Raw genomic sequence first — 14,339 nt, forward strand, 5'->3', positions numbered from 1 at the left:
CTCTTTCTATCGATTTTCCCCACCCAGACAGACCGCTCGTTTCAAGGAGAAACTGTCGCCTCGCGACGTGGTCGTCCGGTTAAAAACTTTCCTCGTCCAGCCGTACGTTTCTTATCGCGACGGCTGGAAAACGAACGGGGAAAAAAAAAAAGAAAGGTTTACCTTCGGTTCGACTCTGAACTTCGAATCCCTTTACGCGAGAGTCCTCGGCTCGAATCGCTTCCTCGAGATTAACGTTTCTTTTTTTTCCACAGCGACTAAAAATATACAAAGTTGTACAATGACAAAGGCGATGATTAGTTTAACGCGTCATACTTAATCTAACAACTAATCATCGTGACGTATATATTGGAAACGTTAGTTACGATGATTTACTCGTTTATAATTTCGTGCTGACAATAAAATAAAAAATCGTTACGCAACAATTGTAAATAGTACTCACTTGTATGTACCCTAGTGTGCAAATAAAGTTATTCCATTAATTACAGAAGATTTCGTGTTTGAATTTCTTATCAAAGTACCCACTTTAATTTACGAATAGTATCGAAACCTTGTAACAGTTTAGAGACGCCAGTGCCATCTCGTAGCGATGCTTCTTGCAGTTGCAGGCAGTTTGGCGCGTTTTGTAGAAGTTGTTAAATAATCCTACATTGACTAATTGTTTTCTACATTCATAAGTAAATTTATTTTTTAATTATAAAATACGACAAGCTTACTTTCCGTTTCAGTTTACGATACTCGAGTATAGAGGCCATTTTGTTACGTCTAAGCAGTTGCTATGGAAAAGCGCGCCAAAATGACGCGTCAACAAAAAAAGACGCGCCAACGGTAAGCGTCACCTACGACGCGTTATCGTGTTGAACAAGCATTACAGAATGAACGATTCTGAAATCATCAAAAAAATCAAAACAGAATTTATATACAAGCCAAAAGAAATCTAAGGTTATTCGAGAAGATACGAAACCAGGAATGAAACAAAATGTTCCTTCGTATAAAAAACTTTTGGCCCTGAAAAGGGCCGATTGAAAAAAAATGAAGAATTTAGGCACGTTCGCCACGGATTCTGCGAGCCAGCTGGATGTCTTTGGGCATGATGGTGACTCTCTTGGCGTGGATAGCGCAAAGGTTGGTGTCCTCAAACAATCCAACGAGGTAGGCCTCGCTAGCTTCCTGGAGGGCCATCACGGCGGAGCTCTGGAACCGGAGATCGGTCTTGAAGTCCTGAGCGATTTCACGGACCAGGCGCTGGAACGGCAGTTTGCGGATCAGAAGCTCCGTGCTCTTCTGGTAGCGACGGATCTCACGAAGAGCGACGGTTCCAGGGCGATAACGATGCGGCTTCTTGACGCCACCGGTCGCCGGAGCGCTCTTACGGGCCGCTTTCGTGGCCAGCTGCTTTCGCGGGGCCTTGCCACCAGTCGACTTACGAGCGGTTTGCTTGGTTCTTGCCATCTCTAACGATAGTCAATTGATGCCAGTACGTACGATACGACGAGCTATAGCGATTTGCCCGTCGTGGCCCAAACGCCGGGTTAATATAGTCTGCCAGACCTCCGCGCGAGGCCCTGATTGGCCGGCGCGGCGGTGGTAGGAATAAACGTAGCGCGGTACAACATGGCAACGCGGGTCCGTGAAACCGGTTGGAATACTCGAGTATGGGAATAGATGGCAGTATACAAACGAATACATGGACCCCTCGGGTCAGACCTCCACCCGACGATGTCGACGCACATACGTAATGTATTCACGCATCGAAGTTCGTTACTTGGTGAGGTTACGCTTCTGTAATCTCGAAACAGGAGACGAAAAATTGTATCCTCAGGTAATTTTTTTTCGTGCCGATTTTTTTAGAACGTAGATATGCCCGTACGTATTTTTACGAACACACGTTGCAATGCCATTTATGAAAATCGAAGGAAAAATTTCACTTCAATGTGTATATAACTTTATACATAAAGTTTGATAATCAGATATGACTTATCTTAAATCTTATATACGCAAATAAATAAAGTGGAGGGAACGAGAATTCCGTGGAATAAATGTATGTTAAAAGATTATTCGTCCCGAATTTGCATCATCGGAATCGTTTATTCTTTAACGTCGAATAAATCGAAATTCTAATCCCAATCATTTTTTCAGTCGCTTTATTCGTGCGTATTCAAGAAAAGGCAATTAATAGAAATTAATAAAAATTGTTTATGAGATAAGCCTCTGTTCCACGGCATTCTTTAATACATTTATGTGTTAAGATTATCTATCGATACGTATCGGCATATGCTTCCGCCGGATATTTTAACTTAATGACGTATTGATAATGAACGTATAGCATTGATAATGATTCGGCACTAGTTCTCAGTAAACACGCATACGAGTCGCACGTTTAACTCGCCGCTCTCTATATATTCATTTTATAACGCTTCACCGGTCGTATATTTCTACAAATATTCAGTGCCTGCGTTTCTCGTTTCTTTTTTTGGAATACGTGCCAGATATGTATTCGTCTAAGCTTCGGTCCGTCGTACGCCATGCGGACAAAAAACTGCCCGCAACGCGATCATTTTATTTACATGCGTTACGTCTTCGGCAGCATACAAGCCCGCTTACACAATTCACAGATGACGAACTCATGACGAAGGAGATGGTCGCCAAGCTGGCGAAGCAAGAGATCGCGCCGCTCGCCCGTAAGATGGAAAAGGAAGGGAAAATAGACGACGGCGTGTTTCGGAAGCTCTTCGAGAACGGCCTGATGGGTATCGAGATCCCGACCGAGTACGGCGGTACAGGCAGCAGCTTCATGAGCACGATCTTGGCCATCGAGGAGATCGCCAAGGTCGACGCGGCGGTAAGCGTTCCGCTCGACATTCAGAACACTTTGGTAAACTCGCTGATCCTGAAGATCGGCACCGAGGAGCAGAAGCGACGGTACCTGCCCAGACTGGCCCTGAACGCCGTCGGCAGTTTCTGCCTGACGGAATCGGGCTCGGGCTCGGACGCTTTCTCCCTGAAGACCACGGCGAAGAAGAAGGGAGCCGAGTATGTGATCAACGGCACGAAGATGTGGATATCGAACTCGGACGTCGCGCAGATCTTCGTGATTTTCGCCAACGCGGACCCGGCCGCCGGCCGCCGCGGCATCACGACTTTCATCGTGGACCGCGACACGCCCGGCCTGACGGTGAACAAACCGGAGGACAAGATGGGCATCAAAGCGTCGGGCACCTGCACGGTGAACTTCGACAACGTAAAAATACCCGAGGAGAATCTCCTGGGAAAGTTCGGGCACGGGTACAAGTACGCGGCCGGATTTCTGAACGAGGGCAGAGTCGGAATCGGCGCGCAGATGATCGGAATAGCTCAGGGATGCTTGGACGCGACCATACCGTACACGTTGGAAAGGAAACAATTCGGGCAGGACATATTCTCTTTTCAGAGCCTGCAACATCAGATAGCTCAGGCGGTTACGGAATTAGAATGCGCTAGGTTACTCGTTTACAACGCGGCGAGATTGGTAGAGGCTAAAAGAGACATTGTAAAAGAAGCGTCTATGGCGAAGTTGTTCGCGTCCGAAACCGCGTGTCGTATCACCGCGAAATGTATAGACTTTATGGGTGGCGTCGGTTTTACAACCGACTTTCCTCAAGAGAAATATTACAGAGACGCGAAGATCGGGACTATTTACGAGGGTACGAGCAATATGCAGTTATCGACAATCGCAAAATGTATTCGAAATCAATATTCCTAAATGTGTGTTCCTAAATGAACAGATAGATATTATTTATTGTTTAAAAAATTATTTGAAAATGAACAACTAAACGACACACAGTTTCCTGAATCAAAGAAATATATAAGTTTGTACAAATTTTGTTACTAGTTGCTAAAATCTAATCCAAAAATTTATTTATATTTTTTATGAAAAAAAATTATGTATACTAATTTATGTAATTCATATTAAATTAGGTGGATAAAAGAGATAAATGTATATGTATTGGATATGAATATAAGTCTTGTGCATAATATAAGTTTTAAAGTTGAGAAATATTAAAAATTGTCTGTGTAGTATATAACATAATGCAAAATCAAATATTTTTTTAAGTTTTAATAAATTTGTTTACTCCGAATTAATTCATAAATTACTGTGCGTTGTTATTAATTTATTAAGTTATAAAAGTAAAAAAGAACATTATGTAATTATGTATAATGTAATATTAATTTTTTTTATGTGTGTAGAGTAAGCGTGCAATGATGTGAACGTGCAATATTTGAATGTATTATTTGAAAGAATACTTGGCGTTGATTGTAAGATAAATACAATAAATATATCTTTTGATACACATATCAATATAAATATCAAAGTAATATTTCAATATATCTTAAAAGTCTAAGTTGGTATTAATAAGACATCACAGATGCGAAACACAGATGCGAATACAATAGAGAATTCATTATACTGTCGTGTGAAAAAATTGTGTGTGGTTTTTTTTTTACGCCTTTAAATATGTAAATTGGGTTTTAATTATATTATTGATAATTTTTTTTGAAAAATATTCTGTAGACGCCAACAGTTAAAAGATTTTCTATATTATAAAGACCATCGTCTCCTGTCGGTACAATGTGTGCCCCACGTATGTATTAAACCTTTTGCTTCGGTGAATATTACGTAGTATATGTACACATTTGAGGAAATAATCAAATTGACAAAAATTATTTCAATATTTTTAATAATATCAGCACGTTCCTGCGGTTTATTGACGCTGATTTTTATTAACAAGTAAATTAATAACGTCACACGTGACGTAACGACGATTTTTAAAAGACGACGAGTGATCCCGGAATTGGAAGTTAGAATTTTATTTTAAGAGCGCGTAAATTGAATTTTATTCCCACGTTATCAATGAATATTATTCGATAATGGAAAAATACCTGATTAACCGGGATACATGATACTGGATCGATTTTTTTTTTTGTACATTCACGGACGGAGCGCATCATGTAGCCGGGGATAATCTGCGCGGTATTCGCTCCGTCAGCTCAGCAAACGGATATCCCAGGGCAACGTTTTCAAAGGAACATCCGCCGTTTGTTGCAAATCTTAAAGGCGCGATAAAATATTAATGGAAATGAAAAATCGTAGGATCTATCGATTTGCATTATATACCATTAAGCCAAGAAGCAACAAGGCCATTTTGCTTCGTGCGCCTCACGAGCGCCGGTATCCCGAGAGGCCGCGAATAAAGCTTCTTATTTTCGCGATGCAAGCCGATAGCGGGTGGAAGCGATTGATCGAGGACCCGGGCCCGTTTCATCGGCACATTTTTTCACTGGGGCACCATGGAAAATCTTCCGAGAAAAGCCTATTTTTTATGTTTTTCCGTGGGCTACGCTATCGGGACGAAAATACGCGAGCGAGGAAATTGGACCGTGGACGCGAGCCGGCGGCCGCGGAAACGTTCCGCAAGGTACGAAACGAAACCGCATACACGTGGCTATATGCCGATTGATCGAACGCACCCTTTGCGGTTTTGATAACGTCGAAATAACGTCGCCAAGTCGAAGTACGTCTACCGCTCCGTCACTTTCCACGAAACCAACGGGTCGACATATTGGGTAGGCCTCTCTCCATGGTCCGCGCGCTCGATACTAGAAGGCGCCGCGCCGGGTAAAATGATAATCTTTGACCATTCTGCATTCCGTAGGATACCGTGACGATCGTTTTGAGAGCAAAAACGTACTGATTTGAAGATGGAAGACAAGGTCAGTGGTAACGCAGCCGTCGAGGCCGCAGAGAGCAACGCGGCTCCCGCTAAGAAGGCTAAGAGTAAGGCAAAGTCGCAGCAGAAGAAGGTTTCGTCGCGACCGCCGACCTCGGAGATGGTGACAGCGGCCATTAAAGAACTGAAAGATCGCAAAGGCTCGTCCTTCCAGGCGATCAAGAAGTACATCGTGTCGACCTATAAGGTAGACGGTGAAAAGGTCGCGCCGTTCATCAAGCGATATCTCAAGACCGCTGTCTCCTCGGGCTCCGTTGTGCAGACCAAGGGCAAAGGCGCCACTGGTTCCTTCAAACTGAAGACGTCTACCGAGAAGCCGAAGCCCAAGCCTAAGGGAAAGACCACGCGCACTCCGGTTAAAGCAGCTGCCGGCGCTAAGGAGAAGATACGAGTGGAGAAGGCGACAGTCGCGCGCAAAGCAGCAGCCGCGAAGAAGCCTGCTGCCGCGAAGAAACCAGCAGCCACGAAGAAGCAGTCCGCTCAGAAGACCATCGCCAAAACTGCCGCTAAGAAGAGCAAAGCTGCCGCAGAGCCGAAATCACCATCGAAGGCTAAGAAGGCCGTAAAGGCACCCGCGGCCAAGACCAAGACGCCCAAGCCGAAGAAAGCCACGGCGAAGAGTGTGAAAGCCGCAGCAAAAAAATAATTGTTCTGCGGAGGATATGCTCGCTATAATCGTAAATGGCCCTTTTCAGGGCCCCAAATCACATTTAACGAAGAACAAGCTTGAATTCGCAATTTAAATCCCTATTTTTCCTCTGATCCTTTATGAATTTTCACGTTAGGTATAACGCTTATTTACAGTTCGAGGTTAGGTTTGCCGGGTAGCACATGAAGCTTCTTTGAGAATTATATGGCGTTTTCTGCGGCGGAGGCAGGGAATGAGAGAACGGGGGGAAATAATCGGTTATCGGCAATCCGGCCGGCGCGGTACATACATGCGGCACATGTGAAACTCGACGTACACGACTCTAAAGTCACGTTCGCTAGCTGTCATCTGCGATGCAAACGTCATACCTGCCTTCCAGCGTACATACATGCGCGAGATCTCATCTTTTCCTCTTTGATATGGAAGAGTAAGATAAATGAAAAAGCAAAGTTTAATTAATTCTTAAATATTTTAAACTTAAATACTTATATCAAAGTTTTAATACATATTGATTTATTTGTTACGTTTCTTTTTACATTTTCTAAATTCAATCTTTAAAATGTATATTTTGGAACAAGTAGGCTAATTTGATTCTTAATTTATTCGCTTATAAAATTGAACTTGATTCTGAAATATTTCCTGGACCTTTGCCTCTTCGTAGAGATTATCAGTAGATTATCAATATACAATTGATTGTTTTATTTCCGGCGTGTGATAATTTTCTGGAAAAATATCCAGGTATGATATACGACGTGCTCTATATTTTATATCGCATAATTTTTTTATTCTTGACTACATCTTCTTACCGTACTTTCTTAAGTACGTCTGATCGAAATTGTTAATCATTCAAGATTATTTTATTTTCATTCATTCACATATCAAATAGTAGCTTTCTTTTTCGCATGGAAATACGTCTGTACTAACAAAGATCAACAAAGTTGTACGCGTTCGAAAACAGACCATTGACTTCTTTTCCAAACTTTATCTGGACATTAAAGTGGAATATATGTGTAAGTAAATAGTCTGAAAACATACGGAGAACAATTCTAGATATACCGAACTGATATGAGGTACTTAAAGATTCATGCACGCACATTGATAATTCGTGAAATACGTTAAGAGTTATTGCATTAGCTGCGACGTGATTCGTTGATGTAGCTATAGAGAATGAAGTACCATTAAAGTTCAACGTATAAATTTTAAGAATAAAGATCCCTTTCGAGACATAAAAATAAATTGATCATATAAATGTAAAAAATGTTTAAAGTATAAATATAATTATTTTATTGAATACTTAGTGATTTTACTAATGATAGAATTTATATATTTCTAACTTAACGATTCACATAAACTTATACATTGCTTAACAGAGAAATTCAATTGTTTAAAAAAATTGGTGGCCCTGAAAAGGGCCGTTGTCTTGATTTTGGCGAACAAATCGCATCTAACCACCGAAACCGTACAGGGTTCTTCCCTGCCGTTTCAGAGCGTAGACCACGTCCATGGCGGTCACAGTCTTCCTCTTTGCGTGCTCGGTGTAGGTGACAGCATCACGAATGACGTTTTCTAAGAAGACCTTGAGGACACCTCTGGTTTCCTCGTATATCAAGCCGGAAATACGCTTGACACCACCACGTCTGGCCAATCGGCGGATGGCTGGTTTGGTGATACCCTGGATGTTATCACGCAAAACCTTCCTATGGCGCTTCGCTCCTCCTTTTCCCAATCCCTTTCCTCCCTTACCGCGACCAGTCATCTTGACAGCTAGTTAGAACGATACTGATACTGCGAAAGCTCGACAGAAAGTGTTGCCGGACGATCCTCTCGACCAACTTATATAGCCGCACCGGTAAACCTATTCCCTCCATAGCGCCAGTAGCCAATCGACGACGAGACTCCAGCTCATTCGCTGGTTCAACGCCGGAGGGGATAGAGAGAAACAACTGTTCTATCTTTTTGTTTCTATAATAGAATTCAACATTGATTTTTTTACGTTTCGGTACTATTTGTTAAATCTATATCGATTTTTACAATGTTGAACAATAATACATCTGTAATATCAACGGTGCCTTTAACGTGATTATCGAATAACTCGCTGGCACGTACAGGATTGTTTCGTTAAATTATTACAACGTGTATTATATTTATATGTACGTACAATTTTACAAGTTGAATAACTTAATATTCTTGTTTTAGTAACACATTCTGTTGTAATGCCATACGCACAATTAATATATTTGAAATAAATTATTAGCATCAATCACGGTTACTAGTTTTGAAATATCACAATTCTCAATTTTTGTGGTATTGGGAAATAATTTAAGTCTATTTCCTAATAACACAAAAATTGAATAAAGAACATAGATTTCGTAATTAGAAATCTATGTTCTTTATTCTATACTCTAATCAAATGAATTATATTTTTATCACAATTGTTAGCTCGTGATATTTCAGTGGAAAAGCTGAATATTGCAATCAGTATGTTTTCTTATAGATTAAGTTGTTATCATTAATACAAGATTATTTCGCTATCACAAGAAAATGCTGTTACTCAAATTGAAACATTATTTTCTTTAACAATATTTCATATTATTCTAAGATTTTCCTTTGTCTTCTTTATCTTCTTTCATTATTCCTGATTTATTTAATTGAGAAAAATTATATATAAATTTTATCTTTTCGATTATTATATCCACTGATAAGGTGTGGTAAGTGATTTATGAGAAATATTTATTCCCACTAACAAATATGCTGACGAACCAACACAGTTGATCCGTTACAGAGTAAAATATGATAACGAAGCAATATTAAACTTGGAACGCGTTTTATTTATAGCCAGTGCTTAATTACAAGTCACTAAGAAACCAGTCTTCTTATCGCACCTCTCTGAAAAGCATCTTTTATTTCGTTCGGAAGCTCCAAGAGATAATTTAACACAATGTACAGCGTGCGGGACAAAACTGTGATGATTACTGGTGCAGCCAGGGGAATAGGCTACGAGTTTGTCAAAGTACTACTCGGTAATGGTGCAAAAAACGTTGCCGTGGTCGACCTGCCGACGTCGGACGGGCAGAATACAACGGCTGCTTTGGCGAAGGAGTTTGATAACCGTGCCGTATTTTTTGCATGCGACGTGACGAACGCTGACGAGCTGAAGGATACGTTCGAGAAGATCGTCGACGAATTCAAAGGGCTCGATATTTTTATTAACAACGCCGGTATGTTGAACGACAAATATTGGGAGCAAACGATCGATCTCAACGTGAAGGCACTGATCCGCGGCTCTTTACTCGCGTTCGACCACATGGCGAAGCATAAAGGCGGGAAAGGCGGCGTGGTTCTTAACATCGCGTCCATCGTCGGGCTGCATCCCGATTCTTTCTTTCCGATGTACTCGGCAACGAAACACGCCGTTTTGGGATTCAGCCAGAGCTTGGCGGAGACGTATGATAAAACTGGAGTGCGAGTCGTTATTATGTGCCCGGGCGTTACGACGACTGCGTTGACGGTAAACCTTCGAGATAAAATCTACGATTCCATTCGGCCCGCGATAAATATCGCGGATGGTATAACGAGATATCCAAGGCAAACTCCCGACGTTGTCGCCAACGCGATGTTAGATCTTATTCAGAAAGGCCAAAACGGAGCTGCTTGGGTTTGCGAAGGCGGTCAGGCACCGTATGCGGTAGACTTCGTTCATTATTCGAAGCGATCTCTGCCGGTATAATATAATATCATTTATTTATGATTGTTTCATTTTAAATAATTTTATGTCATTATTATATGACGGTTCATCAAAGTAAAATGTTACAATTGCATCTGACTATATCTATTAGATACTTAGTTTTTAAAACTTCCTCAAATTTTAAAAGGTTATGTATACTTTTATATATTTTGTATACTTAAATATAAATTAATAAAAGCTTTGCTGAAATGATATGAGCTATATCTTTGTAGTATCTTTGAAAATAAAATCTGAATTCCTTCTCATATATTTATAAATTTTATATCAACTACCTAGTTTCATAAAAAATATTGTACTTAAAAATAATGCTTTGCAAGTGGAACATTCTATCGTATATGAAAAAATTGGTGGCCCTAAAAAGGGCCGTTTGCAAACTATCGCTCTGTAGTTAAGCTTTCTTCTCGGTTTTCTTCGGCAACAAGACTGCTTGGATATTGGGCAGTACACCACCTTGAGCGATGGTAACGCCGGAAAGCAATTTGTTCAATTCTTCGTCATTGCGGATGGCCAGTTGTAAATGTCTCGGAATAATTCTGGTCTTCTTGTTGTCACGGGCAGCGTTACCCGCCAACTCCAAAACTTCAGCAGCGAGGTATTCCATCACCGCGGCCAAATAGACGGGAGCGCCGGCACCAACGCGCTCGGCATAATTTCCTTTCCTCAAAAGCCGATGAATACGACCAACGGGGAACTGCAGTCCAGCACGATTTGAGCGAGACTTCGCCTTTCCCTTAGCTTTTCCACCTTTACCACGGCCAGACATGATTGCAACCTATGAAGCTTTGTAGACGACGTGAAGCGTACGATAGCTCGATGGGTTATGCCTGTCGACCGTCGCGCCGCGCTATTTATATGGTTACGCCATGGCAACGTGCGACCAATAGGGCGCCATGCTCCTAACGATTGACCGCGACGCCACTCGCGATTGGTGTGGCGTTGCCGTCGCCTTACCGTATATAAAGACCGGCTGTCGGCGGCAGTAGTCACTTCTCGAAGTTCCGCCTTAGCATCTGCTCACACGGCACTTTGTGAAAATTTGAAGAAGAATCATGCCTCCGAAAGCGAGTGGTAAAGCTGTGAAGAAGGCTGGGAAGGCCCAGAAAAACATCAGCAAGACCGATAAGAAGAAGAAGCGCAAGAGGAAGGAGAGCTACGCTATTTACATCTACAAAGTACTGAAGCAAGTCCATCCCGACACTGGAATCTCGAGCAAGGCTATGAGCATAATGAATAGCTTTGTCAACGACGTCTTCGAACGCATTGCGGCCGAGGCATCGCGTTTGGCCCACTACAACAAGCGCTCGACGATCACTTCTCGGGAGATTCAAACTGCTGTCAGGCTCCTCCTTCCTGGAGAATTGGCTAAGCACGCCGTCAGTGAAGGCACCAAAGCCGTCACCAAGTACACCAGCTCCAAGTGAACTGCTGCTTTCCAGATTAACGGCCCTTTTCAGGGCCACAAATAATTTACACGATTGCTATTCTCTTAATTCAAATACATGAAATATAGCTGCTTACCTATGAAGTACAAATTTTGAAGAAATAAAATTTATTAAACTATTGTAATTTCAAAGCCTTAGTAATAAAAAATATTAATATAAACTTTGAATCTGATGAAAGTATAAACGATAAATTACAAAACTTTGATAGGATACGCAATTTGTCCTTAGTCTTTTTTTTAATCTATAACTTCGTAAAGATGTTAAAAATTATAGGAACTTAAAGAATTATATGAATAACGTACTATTTGGGTAGAATAATAATTGTAAATTAATTTTCTTGTGACATCGAGATATCGTGACGGAATATTTTATAGAGGCTATGTTTGACCCATCGCACGTAAGTCGAGGAATCTTCCGATTTAATCGTATTCGATGAAAATAATTAAAGTATACAAGTTCCGATTTAAACAATGAAATGCAATGATTGTAAAACTGTTTCGGATGTAATACCGTATGTAACATGTTTTATAACATTCTTTTAAAGATACACGTTAGTTGAATTGTATAAAATCACAATATAAGTATGTTGTGGCGCCATCTTTCTGTATGCAAAATAATTGCTGCTGTAATATTTTTATAGCGGCTTGAGTAGTGACTACTTGGTCGTCTTGGTCGTATAGGCCAATCCTGTACGCTTTATATTTATGTAGACGAGATACGTCAAAATGTACATAACATCCACGTGTCAAAAAATGTATAAATGACGTTACTTTGTTAAACTAAGAATTTAAATACATGGTATTATAAATATGGTGATTAACACAGTAATAAAGGTAAATATGTCAGGCGGAAAAAATTATTCTGACTCTTTTTAAACATGGTGAATACTTATTGTAGGTTAACCGTAATATTGTTAAATAATTTGTGGATGTTCGTGTACAAATTGTGAAAATGTTGAGACGACGGCATGTCAATGTTAAAACAGTTAAAGAATTGGATGCATTTCCAAAAGTTCCTGAGCCCTACGTCGATAAAACTGCAGTTGGAGGAACATGTGAGTAAATAGCTAGTAATATTAATTTTATGTGGTATATATATTTAAATGTGCTTAATATGTGTATTTCATACTTGGTTATGATTGATAATAAAACAGATTAATAATAAAAATTAATTCTAATTTGTTTCAGTTTCTATTTTTACAATTCTTATTATTGTATATCTAATAATAGCTGAAACAAGCTATTATCTTGACAGCAGACTGCAATTCAAATTTGAGCCTGATACTGATTTTGATGCAAAACTGCGAATTAATATTGATGTAACAGTAGCTATGCCATGCAGTCGCATTGGTGCTGATATTTTGGATTCTACAAATGAGCCAAGGATACATTTGGATTCTTTGAAGGAAGAGGATACATGGTGGGAATTAACATCGGAACAAAGAGCACATTTTGAAGCTTTGAAATCCATGAATTCATACTTGAGAGAAGAGTACCATGCTATTCATGAATTACTTTGGAAATCTAATCAAGTTACTCTTTATGGTGAAATGCCACAGAGGTAAATGTCATTTATAACTATTGAAAATTACTGATGTTATAATTGTTTGCATTACATAACCTTTTATATACTTTAGGTCTCATAAACCAGATTATGCACCAAATGCCTGCCGTGTTTATGGTAGCTTGAATCTTAATAAAGTAGCTGGTAACTTTCACATTACTGCAGGCAAATCTTTGTCTGTGCCACATGGCCACATACATATTTCTGCATTTATGACAGATAGAGATTATAACTTTACTCACAGAATAAATAGATTTTCTTTTGGTGGACCAAGCCCAGGTATTGTGCATCCGCTTGAAGGTGATGAGAAAATTGCAGACAACAGTAAGCTTGCTTTTTACAGTACAACACAAGAAACAGTTTGTATAATTTTTTATAATTAATAAATAATTTTTTTTAGATATGATGCTTTATCAGTATTTTGTAGAGGTTGTCCCTACAGATATCAGAACATTATTGAGTGCATCTAAGACATACCAATATAGTGTCAAAGATCATCAGAGACCAATAGATCATCATAAAGGTTCTCATGGAATACCCGGAATTTTCTTTAAGTACGACATGAGTGCACTTAAGATCAAAGTGACTCAAGATCGTAATTCAATTTTTCAATTTCTAGTTAAATTGTGTGCTACTGTAGGTGGTATTTTTGTTACAAGTGGTATGTACTTTCAAACAAACTCTTTCATTAAATAATATTCCGAATTTGCTAATAAATTTATTAAATTTGCAGGATTAATTAAAAGCGTTGTACAAAGCTCCTGGTATGTTGTAACATGCAAATTAATTCATTTTGGGAAGAAAACTGATCATGGATTATCTGTTCCATCACAGCCTATAAATTATCAGCCTCCTAATACTATAAATTTACTCGATGTTACAGCTCCTGAACGTATTGATATCATGCAGCCTCAGTAAAAATTAATATTGTATATTTCGTGTTTTTTTTATTCTAAATTAATACTTGTAGCATGAATGCGTGAAATACCATAAATAACATTTATAGTGAAAAATTATTAAATAATAATTAAGTAATAATGATATTAATACATTTAATAATACAAGTCTTTTACATGTAAATATATACATATATAAATATACTACTGTTACTAGAATATGTTTATTATACAAATTTACAATCACAGCTATATAGTATATATCGTGCACATGGT

General features: G+C 39.6%; 8 protein-coding genes across 8 annotated transcripts; 5 read left to right on the forward strand and 3 right to left on the reverse strand.

The window, feature by feature from the left end:
* Positions 1–343: 343 nt before the first annotated feature.
* LOC139102199 (histone H3) lies at positions 344–1,527 on the reverse strand. Its single transcript, XM_070655935.1, has one exon. The coding sequence runs from the start codon at positions 1,450–1,452 to the stop codon at positions 1,042–1,044; it is 411 nt and encodes a 136-aa protein (XP_070512036.1). The 5' UTR covers positions 1,453–1,527; the 3' UTR covers positions 344–1,041.
* Positions 1,528–2,219: 692 nt separating this feature from the next.
* On the forward strand, positions 2,220–4,333 carry LOC139103254 (short/branched chain specific acyl-CoA dehydrogenase, mitochondrial-like). Its single transcript, XM_070657741.1, has one exon. The coding sequence runs from the start codon at positions 2,492–2,494 to the stop codon at positions 3,740–3,742; it is 1,251 nt and encodes a 416-aa protein (XP_070513842.1). The 5' UTR covers positions 2,220–2,491; the 3' UTR covers positions 3,743–4,333.
* A 1,313-nt stretch (positions 4,334–5,646) lies between these two features.
* Positions 5,647–6,464, forward strand: LOC139102130 (histone H1A-like). The gene has a single exon (XM_070655837.1). It carries the CDS (start codon positions 5,740–5,742, stop codon positions 6,412–6,414), a length of 675 nt encoding a protein of 224 aa, XP_070511938.1. The 5' UTR covers positions 5,647–5,739; the 3' UTR covers positions 6,415–6,464.
* A 1,345-nt stretch (positions 6,465–7,809) lies between these two features.
* On the reverse strand, positions 7,810–8,222 carry LOC139102219 (histone H4). The gene has a single exon (XM_070655956.1). The coding sequence runs from the start codon at positions 8,171–8,173 to the stop codon at positions 7,862–7,864; it is 312 nt and encodes a 103-aa protein (XP_070512057.1). The 5' UTR covers positions 8,174–8,222; the 3' UTR covers positions 7,810–7,861.
* A 1,017-nt stretch (positions 8,223–9,239) lies between these two features.
* On the forward strand, positions 9,240–10,354 carry LOC139103929 (15-hydroxyprostaglandin dehydrogenase [NAD(+)]-like). Its single transcript, XM_070659088.1, has one exon. The coding sequence runs from the start codon at positions 9,356–9,358 to the stop codon at positions 10,142–10,144; it is 789 nt and encodes a 262-aa protein (XP_070515189.1). The 5' UTR covers positions 9,240–9,355; the 3' UTR covers positions 10,145–10,354.
* Positions 10,355–10,379: 25 nt separating this feature from the next.
* On the reverse strand, positions 10,380–10,982 carry LOC139103933 (histone H2A). The gene has a single exon (XM_070659101.1). The coding sequence runs from the start codon at positions 10,923–10,925 to the stop codon at positions 10,551–10,553; it is 375 nt and encodes a 124-aa protein (XP_070515202.1). The 5' UTR covers positions 10,926–10,982; the 3' UTR covers positions 10,380–10,550.
* A 131-nt stretch (positions 10,983–11,113) lies between these two features.
* Positions 11,114–11,787, forward strand: LOC139103940 (histone H2B-like). Its single transcript, XM_070659114.1, has one exon. It carries the CDS (start codon positions 11,212–11,214, stop codon positions 11,581–11,583), a length of 372 nt encoding a protein of 123 aa, XP_070515215.1. The 5' UTR covers positions 11,114–11,211; the 3' UTR covers positions 11,584–11,787.
* Positions 11,788–11,945: 158 nt separating this feature from the next.
* On the forward strand, positions 11,946–14,099 carry LOC139103925 (endoplasmic reticulum-Golgi intermediate compartment protein 2). The gene is made up of 6 exons (XM_070659073.1): positions 11,946–12,437; positions 12,502–12,658; positions 12,792–13,164; positions 13,241–13,491; positions 13,568–13,828; positions 13,901–14,099. Exons 2-6 carry the CDS (start codon positions 12,556–12,558, stop codon positions 14,083–14,085), a joined length of 1,173 nt encoding a protein of 390 aa, XP_070515174.1. The 5' UTR covers positions 11,946–12,437; positions 12,502–12,555; the 3' UTR covers positions 14,086–14,099.
* Positions 14,100–14,339: the final 240 nt, after the last annotated feature.

Source organism: Cardiocondyla obscurior, linkage group LG01 (assembly GCF_019399895.1).
Source record: "Cardiocondyla obscurior isolate alpha-2009 linkage group LG01, Cobs3.1, whole genome shotgun sequence".
In the NCBI taxonomy this organism is placed as follows: domain Eukaryota; kingdom Metazoa; phylum Arthropoda; class Insecta; order Hymenoptera; family Formicidae; genus Cardiocondyla; species Cardiocondyla obscurior.